The sequence below is a fragment of the Neodiprion pinetum genome, chromosome 2 (genome assembly GCF_021155775.2).
Source record: "Neodiprion pinetum isolate iyNeoPine1 chromosome 2, iyNeoPine1.2, whole genome shotgun sequence".
NCBI classification, from domain to species: domain Eukaryota; kingdom Metazoa; phylum Arthropoda; class Insecta; order Hymenoptera; family Diprionidae; genus Neodiprion; species Neodiprion pinetum.
In genome coordinates, this window is record NC_060233.1 from 31,514,984 (window position 1) to 31,530,488 (window position 15,505).

A 15,505-nucleotide genomic window follows, 5' to 3' on the forward strand; every position below is an offset into this window, starting at 1 on the left:
GGTTGTAATAGTAGTAGTAGTAGTAGTAGTAGTAGTAGTAGTAATAGGTATAAAATAATGTTAAGTACGGAACACTGGGAGTGTAAGAATCTTATCTAAGATGGCCGCCGTGTGCGTGTGCGTTGCAACGTGTCGGTCTGCGCGCGAGTATCGCCCACCTTGTGAATTTTAACGCTAATTATTTACAAATTTGTTGGTATATAAGTCTCGCTTTACAGTTCCATCTTTACGTGTAAGGGTTACTTGCACCGTCGAGCACCGCGTAATATATATAATTTGACATTACTCGAGAATAATATCGTTACATTGATCGCAGATAGTTGCTAACTAATTTTATATACAGTTACCATATAGCGTAAAATCTTATACCTTATTTTACTAATCGTATGTATATGTATATATATATATATATATGTATGTATGTATGTATGTATATATATACATATATATATATATATCTGTATAAATTTATAATCTAAACACCTGCTTTGACAATAAATAAATTCAAAGATATTTACCTTAATCGTCCTACGCTAGATTATACAGATATGGATTTAGACAGGTGAATCATTAAGAGGGATTATCGATTCGTAAATAACGAAATACGTGGGTAAAAATTATTTACAATTCTCTCGCGCCTATAATTGTAGTACATATATAATATATATATTTATATCTATATCCGTATCTATATCTATATATATATTATATATTTATACTTGTTATATAAATAATTTGCGAATCGCTGTATAATGCACCTACTAAATACACTTCACTGTTCAGTCTTCTTTAAATGCGTGTCTAAATATTATATATGTATATTATATATGATAAATAATGATACGTGTCGCGTAATACTGGGCATTGAAATTATGTGGTCAGGTTTTTATCCATCGATAGTAACCGTGAGTAAAAGTAGAGAAACTTTACATAAACGAGAAGAAAATTAGTAAGAGATATTCTTAATCGACGTATTATAGGTATTTCGAATGTTTGTAGTTTTGGTCGGATATTCGTAACGTACGTTAATTATATAATTGTCGGATGGGTCGGAGGTAATCTACATCGGTTGTCGAGAATATACGTACATCGTACCTATGCACCTAGCTTCTTGCGTGGCTTTCTTATCGTTAAAAAAGAAAAAATAAGAAAATAAATTCTGCCGATCCTTCGCCAGGAAGGATTTCCTCGGCTTCCGTCTATCCTCCGTCCTCTCTTTTGCCTCGATCAATTATCACCTCATTCTCCCGCACACTCGCTACCCTTACAAGCAGGTGTGTATAGTCTTCTTAGTTCTGCAGAGCTTGCATTTCACCTTGCAGCACCAGTGAAAGGTGCAGGCGCATCTCTCGACGACCACGACCTCCTGCGTCTTGTAACCCCTTCCGCAGCACATCAAATCGCAACCGTCGACGCCGATGCTCGTCTCGTTGCACTGTCTGCCGTGAGTCCCGAGTATTCCAAGTTTTGGATTTTTTTCGCAAAACGCCGGGGACGGCTCGAGGTATACCAAATCCTTAACGCCGGGCGATTTGTGATCCGGATTGTAAGGCTTAAGCTGAAAGTTGTACCTGTGCTTGCGACCAAGACCCTCTCGATGTCCGTGGACCGAGTTACTCGCCGAGTTGCTCGTTATCATGTTACTGTTACCCCGAATCCTGTCCGAGTTGCTGACCATCACTCGGGACGCGCCGTCGAATCGATCCTTCAGATTGTCACCGACGAGTCTGAAGTTCGGTAAGCGCATCCAACACGTCTTCACGGTACACGAACCCGACATACCGTGGCACTTGCACTCCTTTCGCATCTCCGACGAGACGTGCTATAATTATAAGAGATAAAAATTGATCATTCGTCAGCCCCGCAATCCCGGTGTGCCTTTGTAAACGCTTCGCTCTGCTCGTCGTTATATCAGCGTTCCGATTCCGTTTCGAACAACACGTTTCACCGTCTGATCGATGCCAATTTTGTTCCACATTGTCAACCTACCGCTCGTCCAGCCTCGTTATTGTGCAGATTCATCTTCTCCCGCAGGTTTCGTCCGCGTTCACCGGTGTCCACGAACTCCCTCGAGAACTTAAACCCGTAACCGATGTTGTCCGAGCATCCTCCCCATTCCCAGTCCCGCACGTCCGACGGGGCTCTCGACTGATGCGTGTAGTCGCAGGAGCAGGACTGGATGCTGCCTTCGCTGCAGGCCCTCGCGATGCTGTGAGTCACGGCCGCGCTGGTTATCGCGTAGATGAAAGCGGTCTCTCTGCACCCTGGAATGATAAAAATTGGGGAAACTGTTTAGCCACGGGTTTTCGGACCGAGTCTAGCTTTCGTCGAATGCGGTTTCGCAAGGGTGCGGGGTGAAGATGCGATGAGGAAAAAATTCTTCCGAATCATGGATAAAGCGTGTTCGCTACTCGTCGAAAAAAAAAAAACCAAACAAACAATGAGGGATTCGGGGATGGAGAAAGTGAGAGAGAGACGGCGAATGGTAACCGAGCCGACTTTTTGTGAGTAAAACTATTAAAAATCTGTTAATTACACAAGATTATACTTTACGGTCTGGCCCTGGTGAGCTACGCCGTCCTTTGTGTCGCCGACCTGGGTGCTATTGACGAGTGCGTTTCGCGCGCGCTATATCGTTCAAGAGGTGAATGGAGAACCCTTAGGAGGGCGTTAACCCTGCGGGCACGCCGCTGCGGAAATCGGCCCGTCTGTGATTCGGCTAAATTTGCAACTGCGCATTTTTTACACCGATTCTTCTCCGGCTAATATCTACGCGGCAACGCGCCACGGCTCGGCAGCTCAGCGACAAAACTTTGCCGGGCCGGAGGCGCGTGGGAGGTGACGTCACGACGTCTCAATCCCTCCGACTACCTGCGCGAGAACCCGCAGGACCCACAGGTGGAGGGACCGGCCGAGATGACCCCGAGGTGCGTCTTCTTGACCTCCCGCGCACAAACTTCACCCCTCCAACGATCTACCGACCTTATCAGCATGCGACGCAGGTGCCACGGCTCGCACCTTTTCGGACCCTAAGATGCAGCCCCGTATTCTCGAAGTGAAGATATCACGTACCCGGGTGAATCAGGCGGGGAGAAATGAGGACGAATGCAGGAAGTGGGGAAATTTAAAACACGGCGAAACGGCGCGGCGATATTATCTTCCGTGAAGTTGAACCGACTCGTTTCCAACATCGGTTCGCCATTTCTTATCGTCAAAGCACTGATAGTGGTGCCAAACCAAATTTGCAAGAAATGCAGGGCTGCTAGATTTTCACGAAAATTTTCACCGCTTGTTCTTTGTCCACCGATGGTGTAAAATGGGTAACAAATATGAATGTGTCCGAGATTGTACAGCGAGATGGGGAAACCGAGGACGGAGCCAGAGACGGACGTGTAAGGCAGAGAGGTAGCCGAGCGGAATGATGTCAAATAATATCTGGAACAAATGGAATTTAGGAGCCAGGATGACGGTGAGCAGCGGGGCCCGGGCCCCTGCACAGCCAGAGCGTCGGGCCCCCCGTGAGACTTACCAAAGTCCCCCGGTGTCTCCGCTCATAACAGACTGGAACGGTATAAATCTTGGTAGCCATTATTGAACGCCCGAAGGGATTTCGGCACTCGGCGTGAGCCGAGGCACCCTCGACGCGGTAGTCATCGCCCAGCGCTTCTGTTGGCTTAAACGCTTGTCCCGGTCCCAGGATTAAGGAAATCCAAAGGACGTATCCCTCTCGAGTCCCGAGCTCGAGCTTCTGGAAGCTTCGTGACGAATCGGGATCTCGCGGTGAAAAACTTACGCTGCGCTAGAATCTACGAGGTGCCCGGTTGCGTTGATTTTTTATCACATTTGGGTTGCGTTGTGGAAGTGGATTGCTCGTATACCGATTTAAGTTTCACGATGGAAACATTAAAACTGCGCCAAAGTCTTTACGGTGCGTTGCAGCAGGTGACCCGTCGATCGGGCGGCAAATATTATCACATCGATAAGGCGCGGCCTGCAGTATTAACCTGCGTTAACTGGAACCGTTTTATGACTTTCAAACAAAAGATAACCGGTCGGTAAACCGCTGTATCGACGATGACGCAGAATTTCCCCGTGGGAATGGAACCGGGATCTCGTATATATCGTTGGGGAAAAACGCGAAGCCATAATTTTCAAGTAAAATAATGTGACTCAAAATACAGAAAAGGTATACAATATGTACCTACGCAATCGTTCTTCCTGGGCGAGTCGATCGCTGTATGGTTTACACACATCCCACCAATGCCCCCCCCCCCTTCCCCCCATACACACACACACACACACACACGTATGAGCATAATGTGAACAACGCACCGGTGTGTTTGCACTTGGAATTCTTTCGTCTTGTTCTCGGGACAATATATAACTTGTCTTATCGATGTTTAAATATTCGAACGACTTTTAGAGCCGCGGTGGTGTGGATGACCAAATAGGGTTTTCTCGTTTTTTGTTACCTTCCAGTACTGACGTGAATTTTCATCCTATATCACGGCGGACGCAATTAACAGCAGCCTACCTCCGTTATTTTTTCGAACGTCAACCCGGTCCGTTTAAAATAATCACATATCCGACTTGACGAATTCGAAAATGTTCGAAAAAAGCACCGTATTTCGTGGGATCCGGAAGCACGAGAGCTGATAAAATAATGTCGTACTCGACTTGACGAATTTGAGAAAATTCGCGAAAAGCACCGTATTTTGTGGGGTCTGGAAGCATGAGAGCTGTCTTGACCGATTTCACCCGAGGGCAAGTTACGCGACGTGCAACTCGAAGATCGCTTTGAGCGACAGAACGGTCGACTTTACGAGGCGCATTTACGTCAGGCTGAAATTCCGGAAAGATAAAATCACGGGAAATTATTGCTACCAATGCTGGCGGACGTCTCTTTGTACCTTCGCAGGACTCGTGGCGGTAAATTGAAACTGTCCTCGCGGTCTCGGAAGCCTCGAGGATGAGAGAAGAGGTTAGTGTTTGAAAAGAGGGGGAGGATGGCGGTGGCGATATTAATATTAGAGGGGGGGGGGGGAGGGGGGGGGGGACACCGTAGAAGTGACAAAAAATGCCACTGTACCGATTGCTTGGCTATGATTCTGAGCTACAGATTCTTGAAATGCTCCTTGCGAGATTCTTGTAACGGTCTTAACGATCTCGTTCCCACTTCTAATCACGTCTTCATTAAAAGCTCACGACCTGGCACTCCGGATATTTTCGAGCGTCTCGGGGCTCCGCGTTCCAGACATAATCAGCCGTTTATAGGATAAATTGAATCAATACTGGTCTTGCTGCTCGGACCCCATCAGGGCCTGACGAGCCTCGTATACCGTGGGCCCTATAAGGGGGCTTCCTGTTTTTGCCATGGCGTTGCGCCGCGATAAATCCCGGCCTATGATGGGCTACATGTGTCGACTGCACGCCACGATTTCTTGCAAAACGTGCGCCGCACTCCAACTCGTATTTACTTCATTTTTACATCTTATTTGGTTTCCGACTATACCCGAGATCAGGGATAGGCAGCTACTCGTCATTCGCTTCATTTACACACGCGCCTTTTCCTATTAGCGCGCTCTTCTCTCACAAATTTACGAACAAACATATATATTCTCAATTTTATATTCAATTCTTAGCTCCGGAGGTACGTGGATATGGTAAAAAATACGATGATGAAATTCGACGATTTCTCAATTCTCCATAATTTGCTATCGAACCCCCACAGGAGATCGTATTAGATAACTAAATTGAAGAATGAATTTTTTGTACTGTCGTGAGTTAACGTCGTATCCGATTTTTCGGAAAAGGATTTATTTTACTGTATAAATTATTGTGTCTCTTCTAACACAACCTACAGTTGAAGTTGAAGGAATATCTTTCTTTGTATTATTCTTTTGCACGCAAAATTCAAAATACACTTTGCCTAATCTGTTCCTTTGGATTTTTGCACTTCGGGGTGAAATCACCGATCGTTGCTAGGTATCCTTTTTTCGTACAAAGTTGATATGCCAAGGTGAGGTATCGCGATATACGGTGATAAATTTGTGAAATCTTGCCGATTTTTGTCCCGACTGTACTGAATGTTATAGCTGGTATACCGAGCGCCTCCGTAGTCTATAATCATTTTGCCGCCAACCGCTGCCGACCGTCCCCGCTACCACACACATTGCTCGAGATCCTGCAGGGATCCGGAGATCCTGGGTTCCGCAGCGTCGAGTCTGACCGCAGACTATTCCGGATTTCGGTTTTCGGCATTCGCGCCGCAGCATCGTTTTTAGTTTTGCCTAATTATATCGCGAGCTGGGCGCTGCGGGGTGAGGCGAGTATCTTGGTCGTTTTTTCTCCCTGCCTTTTATTTTTTATCTCTTATTTTGCGGAAGGTGCGACCGTGTTTCTCTCCCGAGTCCTGCGAGGCTGTTCGCATCATTCGCAACTCCGACGATTAGCGAATCGTATCTGCGCCTTGGAAAAATATTTATTCGCCAGGTCGTTAGAAGAAAACCGTGGCGAAAGCTGCGCGAACACACGTGTGTGATAATTGTATGGGTGAAGACCGACAGCCTCGTGTACCTCCCAAAGACTGTTATTAGGCCGTTAGAATTTCGTTACAATGCCAATGAACTGTTGTTCGGGACTACGGTGTGTATATCTCATCATCGTGATCGAAATCGGAATAAAAACTACTACAAATCCGAGATAATGATCTTTGTCCACGTCATGGAGATTTTATCAACGCTGCTCCCTGTCCCTCGAGCTCTCTCAGCCTCTCGCTCTTACTCGACAAATACGTACATATGTATACATATGTATATTACATATAATACGCCATATTCGTGTGCGCGTACAATACCAGAAAAAAGTTTGAATCATCGTTACTAAACTCCGTGCCGTTAATAACCGATGAACAAAGTTGTGTTCCAATCATTTTCAACCTCACCCTCGACGATTGAAGAGCGGCATTAAATATATTATACGATTTCTTGCTTAGGGTGAAATTCATTCGTGCATCTTTCTTGAAATCGATTCTTCTGATTAATACTCGATGGCTTTTCGGGACCATTGGAAGAGCCCACCACGACTACGTTAGCGGAGGGTGAAGAGTTCAGAGCAGGGCAATAGACTTTCAAAGAATGAATGACAACCCCAACCTAATGTACACGCTGTTACAGGACCGCCAATCCGTTGCAGGGATTTGTCCTTCACCTTCATTGTCTGTTTGTACAAACTATTATCATTGAGATGAGGATTAAAGAGGGTTTGTCCGAGCGTGTCTTCATTTCTGCATTCTCTCTATCGCACCCTCGGCACTCGACTCAGGTGGTAACCGAAGCAGGGCTGTTACGCGCAGCAATTCATAGTTGCAAAGGTCGACGTAGGAATAGAAAGCAGAAAAATAATAGTGAGAAAAACACTTGTATTGGCTTATTGATTTTTTGAAAGAGATTGTTTCGAATCGAAGCTCAACGTTGCGGTAGAACTGTTACGAACGAATGCAGGGGAGGTGAAAAATGAGATGCTCATGGTCGGGGAAACCAGATGTGGAGTTTTATTGTTACATCTAGTAAAATATCGATTGTTCGACTTGGCGGTAGCGGGTAAGCCGAGGTTTAATTTTTTTATTTCAATTTGCTCTAGATCATCTCGCGTATTACGAGCCGTGAGCTCCATTATAAACGAACCCCCTTCGGAAATAGAAAAGAGAGAAAAAAGACGCTCCTCCTCTCAGGTACTCGTACCCCATATGGCCATTTAGTGAATTGAAAAAAAAGAGGCTACATGTTATTTTACATGCTCAACGGGCATAGACTCGGCGTATAGCATGTGTAAGGGCATACTTGTACCGCTCTGCACAATGGGCGTCCTGCTTTCTCGGACCCCAGATACCGAAACCCTGAACGACATTGTGTATCCTGCCAACCCCTGTCACGTGATCCTCGGGCTGTTGACAACTTGACAAATCGGTCAGACGCGCGCCCGTTGATGACAAGTGTCATTAACAAAATAGGATTTCGCTGTTTTGTCAGTTGCGCAGGCAATTAGCGGTTCACTGCTCCATTAATAATTTCTCTGGCTATATCGATTTGTCATATTCTCCTTCTCTTTTCCTCCCCCTCACTCTTTTTTTTTCCTTCTCATCTTTTCCCAACGTACGGCTTTCCATCCGTCCACACACGGAGTGGTGTTTATTGTGTAGAGACACACATGCGTGCACGGTTATACAGGTAAAAGGTGGATACAAAAACCGAGACCGGACTTGGTTCGCATGGAAGTATAAAAAGTCGTGGGTAGCTGACGGTCGCATGGGTAGGCATTAATTTTGAATGTTTGCGAGCGTTTTTAGGATTCGAAAGCTCGTGCACGATAGTGCAATGGGTAAGGTATAGCGGTTCTCGACGTTTCGTCAAATTAGTTTACCAAGAAAAGAGAAGAAAAAATGGTAATAAAAAAATTGCTCAACTCCGTTGATCGAAAAATGCTTATACGCATCGGTATTCCGGTACCGTAAAATAATCCTTCACCCAGCTGCAGCTCTCTGTTTATACAATGTTATAACAAGAGTCGTGACCCGACCCAGAGAACGAACGAAACTTGCCGAGGTACCAACGAAGACGCTGCGGAGTACCGCATCACGATCCATTCCCAGGGCACGTTGACGCGATTTAAAACCGCTTCCACGCTTCTTACGACCGGGTTCCCTTTAAAAGAGGAGTCTCTCCTCTCCGAGGCATCGGGGCTCCGAATACGTATAATAAAACAACCACCGGCGAGAATCGCTCTCGACAAATTGTCGATTGAAACGCTTCCGAGAGGAACGAGGAGAGGAGAGGAGAGGATAAAACCGGGGGAATTCCACCGCATATCTCTACCCCTGCGCCTTTGTCCAACGATGTCCAAACTTTCGCAAGCTTTCTCTCTTTTTTTACTCCCATCTCCTCTTTCCCCTCCCCCTCCCCCTCCCTCTTCCCAGCCCCTCCTACGCCCCTCTCTCCTCTCTCTCCCTCGCTCGATCTCCCTCGGGAACGGCACGGCTCGGTATCTTCCTTGGATATTAAAAGGTCGTAAATATAATCGCGAGGCTGTCATAAAAATGCAAAGAGAAAAAGAGGAGGAGAGCGTACCTACACGGGTTATATACGTTGAGCTTGGCCAAATGTATAAACTGTGATTTATTCACTCGTTTCAGGCTTTTTTTGCGAGCTGGTGTTCTTCTTCACTGTCTTTCATTTCAGTCACAGTGCTTCTAAAGTGCGCTGAATCGAAATTAAACCGAGCTGGAGGAACGGGGAAAAATACATTCGTAAAAAATTTCAAACCTTTGCATCTCGTGCCGGCATTAATGGTCGGGCCAATAAGAGATGAGAAAAAATTTCTTTCATTCTATTCTCAATGTCAGTGAAAAATTGGTTCATATTCTTATTGTTAGCGTTGAAAAAAAACTTTCACAAAAACAAAGCTTGTAGACAAAATCGTATTCTGTCGGCCTATTACCAATTAATAATTTGTCAACGTTTGTAATACTCTTATAAGTATTGAGAAATTTATCTTTAATTTCACTGAAAGTGATGCGTTTAGAGAAAATGAATTCGCACAGTATTCAACGTGTTCGGAAATCATCTTTTCTAATATTAAAAATGAAATTTTGTAAAATGTTGCAAGTAGTTTTTGAGAGGAAGACATAATTTTCACGATCTGCTAAGATGAAAAAATACAAAAAAATAAACTCACCCTTGTCAACGATTTTTCCAAAGAGATTTTTTCCACGTAGGAAATTTTTCGTCGAACAATTCCATCGTCGATTTCTAAACTGATGCTGACACTCGACTATCGCTTGATTAGCTCCTCTTGCTACGGCCATTAACACTCCAGGATTTTCTCGTGCCAATCTTCTCTGCTTTCGTCTGAGAGTTGCATGGATCGCTGGATCCATATGTGTGACTGCGGGTGATACTGGTGGAAAGTTATTCGGTTCTCCAGCCTTCGCGATACCCCTGTGAAGTGGCAACGGTTATTTATTTCATTGAGACTCGTGGATGGAGGCACTCTATTTTTTTTTTTTTTTTCCTTTTCACCCTGCTTTCTCGATAGTCATAATTACCACCCGCGCTCTTCTAATATCGCTACTAATTACTATTCGGATACATCGCAGCCTACAGCTCTGAAGGCTCGAAGATTAAAGGACGCTAAGGTGCAGTAGGATCAAGTGGCTATAAAGTACGACCGGATACTGTTTTTCTTTAACCCTCTTGAAGCTGTGGCACTTTTCGGCGTTTGTATTTCTATATTTCCTAATGGGTAACAGGAGTTGAACTTGATAGATGGAATAAGTTGACGCCTGTATCGGTGAATATTACCTGTCAATGAAAAATTGGGAAAAGATATTCTGCGTTTGATTTTCAAGTAATTATAATCGCGTAAAAATTTTATAATTTGTAATATTTCGATCCTATACGCAGTGCAGTTTATACACAGTTTAATTAAAGGAATTTCACGTTGAATCTCGCATAAAGTTTCGGACATTTATTCGATAAAACAAGTAATCTCAAATTCAAATTAAAGACAAATGTTGGCTTGAGAGGTCGTGTCGAGCTTTGATTCAGATATTGCGCATGGTCAGTTACGAAAGTCTCTCGCCTGCACGAAGATGGGTCGTGCAATGTCGTCACGATCTGGGGGTGGGGGGAGTTCTCGTAATCTCTGGCTCTCTCATCGGTCGAGAGGATTCAAAAATAACTCGGTTGTTTTATAAACGAATAAAAGTGTCTCGTATAGTCCTGCGTCAGGATGGTTGGACGACGGTGCGCCAAGAGACAGGCTTGACACACTAATAAACACACAATTACATCAGCGTCACTCCGTCAGCGGTTAGACGCGCAGTTTAAAGTTTAGAGTTATGTCTGTTACCCGAGCGTCGCTGCGTCAGAGAGGAGCGGATTGATTTTGATTAATGATCTCGACGATATGTCACGGTCGGTTCATCCGCGGGTAAAATTGTATAATATCGCGGGTGTTTTCCCTAGCAAGACGGTGCAGTTCTCTCACCGTTGTTTGTAAGATTTTCAATCCTCCTCGATGCAGCGATATTGTAACACTGCGGGCATAAATCAGCCTCTCGTAAGAGACGAGTCCTCACATACATTACGTACGTGCACATTACGGCACACGCTGCATTCGCCGAACACATATCACGCTGTTGGCTACGTGCGTACGATAGATGTACAGGTGTATCCATATACACGTATAAACGCGCGTACGCCGATAGTTTAAATAATTTAACTAAGATTTATAGGTATCTCCGCGTCCCGATGACACAAATTTGCCATCGATCGTTGAATTATTCAACAACAGGCTATGGAGAACTCGGTATGGAAATACCTGAAGGTCCCTAATACGGGCTTAGACTGATCTATTAGTAACCGCGATAAACTCCGCGGCTCTCCGTCGTTACATTACCGCGCACACGCGACCATCGTCACCTTCGCAGAGCTAGACACGGATATGCATGATCTTCGAGTTGGGATGAGGCTGCATGGGTGCTTCGAGTTTTTGCCCTCCTCCGCCGCCCCCCCCCCCCCCCCCCTGCCCCTTTCCCGGCGAAGGATCCCGCTTGGATTGTATATTATGCTCGTGTATTATACGGATAAATATAATATACATGTGTTAGATTCTCTCGGGATGTTAAGATCAACTCCCACGGTTCAAGATCACCGAAGCGGAGTTGAGCGTCCCTGGCGTCTTCGGATTGCCGTTCCTTCGACGTAAATTACAAGCAATATCGTATAGTACCGGTCTCGGGCACACGTATTTATCGACATCACTTATTGAATGCACGCGGGGTGGCAAAGCCACGGCCCTCCTTTTGCTGTTATACCTTTAACATCGGCTTGTATAACTTCGTGGGACTGTCGGTGCGGCGATATTCAGAATCGTACTTTAGATCTGTATCGAGCAAGCGCTGAAAGCTCGGGGGATGCTGTCTTACGCAACGATGGTATTCGTAAAACGGATGCAAAGCTTTACCAAAATCGAATTTATATCATATTTGGTTTATTTTGTGAAAGAAAATTTTGTCAAGTCCGATAAAGTTTGTACGAATTATTCGTGTTTCAACCGATTTCAATATTCTGCATTCCGTCACGTGAAATCGTACGTGTAGTATGTCTTGAATGTTACACGATGTTCCTTGAACCGGCTTTCGCGAATGAACTACGGTTGCGCTCTAGAAGTAACTTGTTGCTTCTACCAGGTCGTTGCACACGGTTCTTGTTTTCGTTTCTCAACGTGCATGTGAATTCGATTTTCAATAACCATTATTTGTCATAATTATTTTGAACACTTCGAAACAACTGGTTTGACAAACTTACCACCACATCGACCCGCGTCCTCTGTTTTTATTTCTGCTGATATCCGCGGGTAGGACTGGAAGAGCTACTGCCAAGGCTCCGATCAACATCCAAAGTTTCATCTTTCCTGAGGGTTGTGTCGCGGTCTCGTCGTGTAGCACAATGTCACTGACTCACTTTCGCACCAGCCTGGCAACCCAACTCAATATTAAACGAACATCACTGGGCCATCAGAGTCGTGTATTTATATTATCGCGCACTCAATCGACGACTATCCACTCTCCACCGAAGGTGGAATAGCGCGAGTAATTCTTCCGGCACGTTGACCGCTTTCTATTCCTCGACGTCGTCGTACTAGTGTCGGTTTAACGCAGATGTTATCGTAATGTATAAAAAAATTGTAGAAAAACAGAATGAAACAAGGGCACGTTTGAAACTCGACGTCGTCTCTATCTTATCGATAAAATCGAAGGTCCTCTCAGAGGTGTGTCGAATGATTCGAAGGCGGTATCTTCGCAACGAGTCAGGGCGAGAGTCTGGTGGGGGTGCGCAGGTGTGGAGAATGTATTACGTATTTGGCAACAGCCCTCCGAGGTTGTCGGGTGAAAACGATCGGCGAAGACTCGACTGCCAGGCTGCATACGGCGTTCAATCGGCACGAGCCCAACTCTCGGTGTCAGCGGTTGTAGTTTGACTGTGACGGGTTTGGCTTTGGCAGTGAAACGCGCCCCTACCGAAGCATAAGGGGTGATGCAGCTCACCCGCCCTGTGTAATAGTGGGAGAGAAGGGAGGGCGACCCCCCTTCCGGTTCGCTCCTGGTCACCCGATGTCCAGGTAAACCGTTGGGTTCCTCCGGCTCCTCGAGGGATGAATGAACCAGTTTTCTTGGTTTCGCGTCTTTCCGCTCCCGCGGCTCCCTGTATACCAGTTGCTCCTTTTTTCGACCAGCTCCGACACCGGTTGGACCGCGAAAATGGAGGCTGCGGCTATATGTTGCGTGCGTGCACGTTCGCGTGTGCGTGTGCGTGTCTTGTGTGCTCGGTTGAACGGTACTCGACGAAACAACCTCGGCCAAGCGATCGAGTATAGGACTCTGGCTGCAACTGCACGCGGTCGTCTGTGAAACCAAGAGTAGATCTGGTCGGCGAGCTTCCCGGCAGGACCCCCCCAAGACCGATTAAATCTCGCCCCGCCTCTGGTCCAGCCCTCCCGTACTCCTCCTGGGCCGCGCTCTCCTGGCGCTCTCTTTCGCTATCCTCCGCACCGGGAGGAGAGCTTTCGTTGCCGCGGCAGGTGAGAGAGCCGTGGAGAAACAGAGACGAACCAAGATAGACAGAGAGAAAGAGAGAGAGAACGGTGATAACTTGCGCGCGCACACCGAGTATCTTTAGTTCAACAAAAGATCTCAGACCTCACGCTCTTGGTGCTCTTTACTTTTGCGTAAGTCCACCTGTCTGCCGCCTATGGTGAGTGTTGCAGAAAAAGATGTAAGCTTCGAGACACGTCGTAAGGTTTTTTCTTGGAAAATGCATCGAGGAGTTTAATCGCTCCCGATTCGTCCCTCGCCCTCGGATCCTGGGGGTGTTGGTCGAAGCACGGGACGGGATGTGTAACCTAGGTATGTACGAGACTCTCGGCTCCTCTTTCTCGCGGACCGGCAGCTGCACGTTCACCAGACCTCGTAGCTTCTCTGCGCCTCACTTTACCGAGCTGACGTTTCGAGCACGTGGTCCTCAGAGGGACGCTGAGGGCGTCGCCTCGGCTAACTCCACCTCCGGCTCGGCTCTCCTCCGCCTTTCGTGATCCCCGGTGACCTGGTTGGTTCTTTCGGTCCCTGATGTTCCCTGCACACCAGTCGACCAAAAGATTGACTCGGTTCCCTGAGGTCTATGCTGTCGCTCAGGGTTCTCTATGATCGGATAAATCGGTGCGATCATCATCCACCTTCATTGTCGTTCACTTCCCTGGAGTCGTGTCAAGGTGTTTTATGGATACAGCAAACAAATCTCCATGGACCTTTCCAATGTTTGGACAAGATGCAGTTCAAGGGTTTTTTTCGCACGGCGATGAAAGACACCCTTGACACTCGGCTGCCATGATTCGAGATCGCGAATTATCGTGTCTATTAATTCGAAGCGCGATGCGTTGCACGCTTCGCGTAGAACGGTTGGCGGAACAAATTCAACGCAATGAGTTCAATTACGTTTTTACCGCCAGTTGTATATTCATTTATTTTATAAGAGCACCCTCTGAAGCTTTACGACGCGCCAGAGAACCGGCTGCCCGTACATGCTGACGGAACGGACCCTTCGAGTATTTATCGCCTGCGGTTTATCGTCCGCAAACAACATTATATCCGAGGCAATTACGGATGGTATGCTTGCTCCCGCGTTTCGATTCTCAATCCTCAATCCCTAAACCTTGTGCCGCAACTGAAGGATTTCACGGTGCACCAATTCCGCCACCCCTGCACACGCAATGATATACCCATTATGATTTCTCTCTCTGCGTGAATCGAGTCCGCGTAAGTTACAGCTGCAGAATTTTTCCCTACTGCAGCCGAGAGAGATGGAGCCAGGAATGAAAATTCAGGATGCATAGTTTTATAAAAATTTCCTATTTCTCGAGGACCTGGAGTGCCTCTTAATGCGTTCTCAAGTGACTTGCAGGCGTGCGAGTCCATGGGGGACACTGCAGTGTTTTGATCGGTGTTCCAAAACCGTTCAGTTGCAGCTGCACGCACACGCTGTCGTGATTGGGACGAGATGAATTAGATTTCCGGATTTTCCATTAACTTTTGCGGGAAAATAGCCTGGCATATCCTGCACCTAGAATCGCGAAGCCACTATATCGTATCTTGGGGAGTCAAAAACTGGATCAATAGGCAGAAGAATTTACTCTGCTCCAGGAAGATCGGGAGCATCGCTAGCCTGGCAGTGAAGAAAGAAATTGCCAGGTGCTGTGCCAGGGTTTCAGCTCGTGGCGTAGCAGCGTCTGGACCCTTTGCGCACACTTGCACATGCACATGTCCTGTGTCTACGTAGAAATATTGTAAAAATAGCGGAACAGATGTGCAACTGCAGACCCGGCGGGAAGACGAGGGCACGTGGCTTTTAGCGGCGATGCCCGCAGAGATGACCGCGAACGGTAATTCACC

At 46.4% G+C, this 15,505-nt stretch overlaps 1 protein-coding gene across 2 annotated transcripts; it reads right to left on the reverse strand.

Annotated features, from left to right (window-relative positions):
• Positions 1-477: 477 nt before the first annotated feature.
• On the reverse strand, positions 478-13,412 carry wg (wingless). 2 transcript variants are annotated; one of them, XM_046611103.2, is made up of 4 exons: positions 12,369-13,412; positions 9,733-9,995; positions 1,990-2,264; positions 478-1,822 (listed from the first exon to the last, which is right to left on the reverse strand). In XM_046611103.2, exons 1-4 carry the CDS (start codon positions 12,467-12,469, stop codon positions 1,265-1,267), a joined length of 1,197 nt encoding a protein of 398 aa, XP_046467059.1. In that variant the 5' UTR covers positions 12,470-13,412; the 3' UTR covers positions 478-1,264. The 2 variants fall into 2 exon arrangements, with proteins under 2 accessions (XP_046467059.1, XP_046467060.1); XM_046611104.2 differs by lacking the exon at positions 12,369-13,412 and adding an exon at positions 11,047-11,090.
• Positions 13,413-15,505: the final 2,093 nt, after the last annotated feature.

Excerpts from the sequence above, each read along its gene's own strand:
- wg (XM_046611103.2), bottom strand. The coding sequence starts at position 12,469 with ATGAAACTTTGGATGTTGATCGGAGCCTTGGCAGTAGCTCTTCCAGTC. Across the intron at positions 9,996-12,368 it reads GGACGCGGGTCGATGTGGTG|GGGTATCGCGAAGGCTGGAG; the intron begins GTAAGTTTGTCA and ends GCCACTTCACAG. Across the intron at positions 2,265-9,732 it reads TGGAAAAATCGTTGACAAGG|GGTGCAGAGAGACCGCTTTC; the intron begins GTGAGTTTATTT and ends TTATCATTCCAG.